Source organism: Olea europaea, chromosome 7 (genome assembly GCF_002742605.1).
Source record: "Olea europaea var. sylvestris chromosome 7, O_europaea_v1, whole genome shotgun sequence".
NCBI lineage: Eukaryota > Viridiplantae > Streptophyta > Magnoliopsida > Lamiales > Oleaceae > Olea > Olea europaea.
The window spans coordinates 9787862-9793861 of record NC_036243.1 but is presented as its reverse complement, the minus strand read 5'-3'; the positions used below and the strand labels follow the sequence as shown (position 1 = coordinate 9793861).

General features: G+C 37.2%; 1 protein-coding gene across 1 annotated transcript; it reads left to right on the top strand.

Annotated features, from left to right (window-relative positions):
- Positions 1-306: 306 nt before the first annotated feature.
- On the top strand, positions 307-2270 carry LOC111396931 (amidophosphoribosyltransferase, chloroplastic-like). Its single transcript, XM_023023548.1, has one exon. The coding sequence runs from the start codon at positions 376-378 to the stop codon at positions 2125-2127; it is 1752 nt and encodes a 583-aa protein (XP_022879316.1). The 5' UTR covers positions 307-375; the 3' UTR covers positions 2128-2270.
- The last annotated feature ends 3730 nt before the right edge of the window (positions 2271-6000 follow it).

The following is a 6000-nucleotide window of genomic DNA, read 5'->3' as shown; positions in this document are numbered from 1 at the left end:
TGGTTGATTTTTCGATTTTTTGGTCCACCACTAATTCATTTTTCAAATACTGAAATGAAGATAGTCGGTCAAAGATTTGCCAAAAAGTGCAATTAATCATAAAATAATAGAGGTTACTAACTGCTAATAAGTAGATTCCTGAGTCGGATTTAACCAAAATTTCCAAGAAGCTATATTCACCAGGTTTTGTCCCTAGAATAAGTACGGACCAATCAGATTTTGAGGTGAGATTGCCAATTTCACAGCAACCGCCATAGGCGATTATTACAAGTACTTAGTTTCTCGTATAAAAGCCTCAAAACCTAGTCCAGCTGGTTTGGCTATTCATAGTCCATTCAATCCAACTCACTCCTTAATTCGTTGTCTATACATCCGATGGCCGCCGCCACAACCGCTGCTGCTATCAGTTCCGCCGCCGTGAAATCCACTGTAGTCAACCGCTCCTTTTTATCTTCCTCTCGGCACCTAACCAGACCCTTAAATTGTTTCGAGCCTAAAATCCTCCCAGAATCCTACAAACCGCTCCATATCACCCTTTCTAAAAACCCCATATCTGAGTTTATCTCCTCGTACAAAGAATCAAAAAACCCAGAAAACAATTTGGAGGATGATGATGACGACAAGCCACGTGAAGAGTGCGGAGTGGTGGGAATCTACGGCGATCCTGAGGCCTCACGCCTTTGCTATTTAGCCCTTCACGCTCTCCAACATCGCGGCCAGGAGGGTGCCGGAATTGTGGCGGTGCATGATAATGTTCTTCAGTCGATTACAGGTGTGGGGCTTGTTTCGGATGTGTTTAACGAATCGAAGTTGGGTCAATTGCCTGGTGATATGGCAATAGGCCATGTTAGGTACTCCACTGCTGGTTCCTCCATGCTCAAGAATGTACAACCTTTTGTTGCGGGTTATAAATTTGGGTCAGTTGGAGTAGCCCACAATGGTAATTTGGTGAATTACCAGGTTTTGAGGGCGAAGCTTGAAGAAAACGGGTCGATTTTCAATACTAGTTCAGATACTGAGGTGGTTCTTCATTTGATTGCTATATCAAAGGCCAGACCGTTCTTTTTGAGGATTGTGGAAGCTTGTAATAAGCTTGAAGGGGCTTATTCTATGGTGTTTTTGACAGAGGATAAACTAGTTGCAGTTAGGGACCCTTTTGGATTTAGGCCATTGGTTATGGGTAGGAGGAGTAATGGTTCAGTGGTTTTTGCTTCTGAGACCTGTGCTTTGGACTTAATAGAAGCTACTTATGAGAGAGAAGTTTATCCAGGTGAAGTTATTGTGGTGGATAAAGAAGGGGTTAGATCCCTTTGTTTGATGACTCATCCTGAGCCTAAATCGTGTATTTTCGAGCATATTTACTTCGCTTTGCCTAATTCTGTGGTTTTCGGGAGGTCCGTGTACGAATCAAGGCGCACATTTGGTGAAATTTTAGCAACTGAGTCTCCTGTGGATTGTGATGTTGTGATTGCAGTGCCAGACTCAGGGGTCGTAGCTGCTCTTGGTTATGCTGCGAAAGCCGGGGTGGCATTTCAACAAGGGTTGATAAGGTCGCATTACGTAGGGAGGACATTTATCGAGCCTTCACAGAAGATTCGGGATTTTGGAGTGAAGCTTAAACTTTCACCCGTAAGGGCAGTATTGGAGGGAAAACGAGTTGTGGTGGTGGATGATTCAATTGTGAGAGGAACCACTTCTTCCAAGATTGTTAGGTTAATAAAAGAGGCCGGAGCGAAAGAGGTTCATATGAGAATTGCTAGCCCTCCAATCATAGCGTCTTGTTATTATGGAGTGGACACGCCTAGCTCAGAGGAGTTGATATCGAATAGGATGAGCATAGAGGAGATTAGAGAGTTCATTGGCTCGGATTCGCTTGCATTTTTGTCAATCAATAGCTTAAAGAAGTTACTGGGTAACGATTCACCCAACTTTTGTTATGCTTGTTTTTCTGGGAAGTACCCTGTCGAACCGAGGGGCAAGGTGAAGAGGGTTGGTGATTTTCTTGATGATGGATTGAGTGGAAATATGAAGACCATTAATGGGGGCTGGATTGAAAGGACTAGAAATCAAGAGGAAGTGAGTGATAAAAATCTCTACTTGAGACAAGAAATTAATCTATCTGGTTAGTGTTATCATAGTATGTGATATACGACTGCTTACCTATCTAGTTTAATGACCTTTTGAGTTGATTTTACACATTGCTCTGTACTCTATTTTCATTGGAAATCTTGAATTGTGTCTGTGAAAATCTCATACAACAATTTTGGTTATTTTTATGTCACAAAAACAATTTGAGTCTATTTATTTGATCTGAATGGTAGCTGATAATATAACTATTTGTAGCCTATTTGTTCTTGAAACTAAGGGCTTTTGAAAAGCCCAAAATGCTTATGAGACTAGTTATCCCAAACAGACCCCTGGAATTGACATGATGTACAAGGGCTCAAAGTCAAAATTAATCACATTTTCTTTTCTTATATAGATCATCTGAAAGTCATAAAATTTGAAGGTCCATTCAAGTATCCCTAACTCGTGTATGATATCATCATAATACTGGTAATACATGTCATTTAGCCATCTGCTCGGAGCTTGAGGCAGAGTGTGAGCTGCTGGACTATTTTCCGGTGGATTAACATGAATTCTTGGGGCAATGCACTGTGAAATTTTCATTGTTGATTCTATGATGTATATCCCTTCATTTTCTTATTCTTTCAAGTTTTCCTCAGCTCTCTCGAGTGAATGATATCGGGCAAGCAGTTGAACAGACCTTTTAAGAGAGTCTTTTCATCCAAGAATGCATTTAACTTCGCAAGTATTTGGAGTTACCCCGCAAAAAAATAGTGTTGGTCATTCATCAAGTTGTAGAACGCAAGTTAACAGGGTTATGTTACTTAAAGTGGTTAATATTGTTCAAACTCCTATTTACTACAAAATAATATGAGAATGGTAGTGCATCAGTGCTGGAGGAAATCCATTACCAAACGCGTGTTTGGATTGTGTAATTTGTCTATCTCCTGCTTATAAATAAAATGAGCAAGTTCTTAAACATGCTCGAGTTACATAATGTTTGCTTTCGATGGAAATTATTTAAGCTGTTGGGTCCATTCAATTCAAAACTGTATTAAAAACAACAGAGGTTACACTGCTACAGCTTGGCAGCAGCTCGAAGCTCAAAACAGTAGGATTTGAACCCATGCCCTCTTATGAAGACCAGAACTTGAGTCTGGACCGTAAGACCACTCGGCCATCCTGACGTGTTAGTTAGCATGCATATTTTTATCTCGGCTCATATCCAGTGTCGGTCCTGTGATTTGGGGGCCCTGACGCGAAATTCAAAAAATAGGCCCCCCAAAATTATAGTATGCATGAAATGACACAATGTAACACTTTGAAAAATCCATCATCACAACTCATAATTATGAAATCAAAATTTAACAACCACAACCAATTAATTGTTGAAGATAAATTTATATTAAAGGCCTGCCACCAAGAACATATAATTGAAACCGAATGCCACATGAATACTAGTGCAATTAGACAATAGACAACTTAATATCGACGTTTTAGATTTTTTTTTCTTTTTTTTTTTAATTTTTTTTTTTTGAAGAATAGACAAAGAATTAACATATAACCACGAACTTTATTATTATTATTATTATTATTATTTTGAAGTTGGGAGTTTGTCTTTTTATGTTTCAATTTACTCAAGAAGTGTAACTCCATTAGTTATTTTGACGAGCACGGATTAAACATTGCATCAATATCTAACATTCCTCTAGAAATTGGAACAAGAAGTTGTAAGTGTTATGCCCTAGATCCAATCGATTTAGGTTGTAAACACTTTTAATATGTTTAATACATTTAATTTTGGCAAGATCTATTATTTATTTAAATTAATTTTGTGATAAATAATAATAAATAATAAAGTCCGAAAATCCAAGTTTAAGTGATTTGTTAATCACAAGGAGTTGTGATTATGAGATACAAATTATGTATGATTGCATTTTGAATAATTTGTGGTCGTAAGTAATAACGAGATACGAATATTGTTGTTACAGATAGACCATCACGTATGACATTTCTCACTTGTGAAGTAAGTAGCTAATCTCACAAGCTAAAGTGTGGTGACATTTAAATGAACAAGTGGATGTTTTGTTATAGAACAAAAAATTGGATACCCGTTAAGAGATTTCACATGGATAACTATCTGAGCGTCAGTGGTTAATTTCTAACGTTCGGTAGTGGAATTGGTCTTATGACTTGAAGTCATCATAGTGCCTTGTATGAGGACAGTCATGCTTTGAGGGTGTTGAATGTTGCTATACCAAGGGCCGCAATACGGCATCATTCAGGTATGTCAAGAACCATATGAAGGTTGTGAATGACCAATAGATGATTCGTCACTCTTAGATAATAAGAAATCGTGATCTGCATTTCGTTCAATTAAGTTAATAACGAAATCATTGGCTAAGGTATACACATAAGTCGAAAAGGAGTTTTCGACTCATATTAACTTAATAGTAGAATGAAAGATATGATCGATAAACGAGATTGACACACTTTCATATCTCGTAATTGATCGAATCATATTGACGAAGGGATTATAGTTTCATAGTAAACGAATAGTTTTGGTTTTGTTATACCATGTGACATTTCCCGTCACATGTGTTGCCCTGATACATTGCTAGATGTCAATCTGGGACGGCGAGTGTGAATTTGTGATAAATTAAAAGGGTGTTTAATTTATAATTTTTTATTAGATCAAAATAATATTTCACGTCATTAGATATCGTGGTCGGGAACCTAATGGATTGCACACAAAAGAGAATTGGAAGATTGCAAATTGCCAATTAATTAATTTAACAATTGTTGGATAAATTAATTAATTGGATTGGTTATTTATAGTCCCGAATTAATTAATTAGATTAATTAATTCACGGACCGGATTTAATTAAATGGATTAATTAAATATTGGACCGGATCGGGCCAAGCCTGTTTGGGCTTATATAAATATATGGTTAGGGTTTTAGATCCATATAGTTTTCATAATTCTTGCTAGTACAAGAGGAGAAACCCTAGCAGTTGCAGTCTATTCTCTGTGTGGATTTCATTAAAGGCTGGACAATTGGACAGCTATGGGAGGCAGATTCAAGTTGCTGGAATAAAGACAATGCAAAGGAGTTTGCAAATTCAAGAAAAGGTATAATTCTTATTACAGTTTTTATCTAAATACAAAGATGAATCCTGGTGGGAATTGAAATTATTTTTATTTCCGCTGTGCATGTTTAAGTAAATTCCCAACAGAAGTGAACTCCAAATTATAACAACATAAAGTTCGTTGAATAACACAAAATGCTGCTATAAGTTGAGAAAGCAATTGTGTTTATTTACCCCTTAACTATATTACTAACATAATATTGAAGGTTAGGCAGCAGCCCTAGTAGTATATCACAACATTTGCAATTAGTAATTTATAAAACGGGAAAGGATGGACAACTGAAAATGACGATTGGTTAGAGAACTGGAACATCTTTTGCAAGTAGTAAAATAAATTACCTCCAAGAAACGAGCTCGGTTATCACAATTGAAGTAGTCGACATAACATTCTTTTCATCAACCTCAATAAGATTACGGACCTTGTCTATTGGGACAGATAAGATATACAAATGAGTGGGTGCACACAAAGGTGAAAGAGTGATAATAATTTATGCAACATTGGAAGAAGTACAAAATAGACAACGAATGAAACTCCATCTTATCACCGTTAATAAAGACAAATTTCCATAGAATAGCCCTATTCAGCCCACTTCATCTGGGAAATTGTTCGATGCAAAAAAAGAAGAAGTAACTCTAACCTAGAAACACATTATTGGTATTGGAGTGGCACGACGGTGGTTGAAGGCTGAGAGAAAAGTGAGAACAAGTGGTTTTTACCGTTTTGGGTTCTTCTCGCACAAGCGACAGGTTTTAGACGAATAGAATGAGACCTTTCAATATGAT

Bases quoted from the DNA above. Each gene is read 5' to 3' on its own strand.
- LOC111396931 (XM_023023548.1), top strand. From the start codon at position 376: ATGGCCGCCGCCACAACCGCTGCTGCTATCAGTTCCGCCGCCGTGAAA.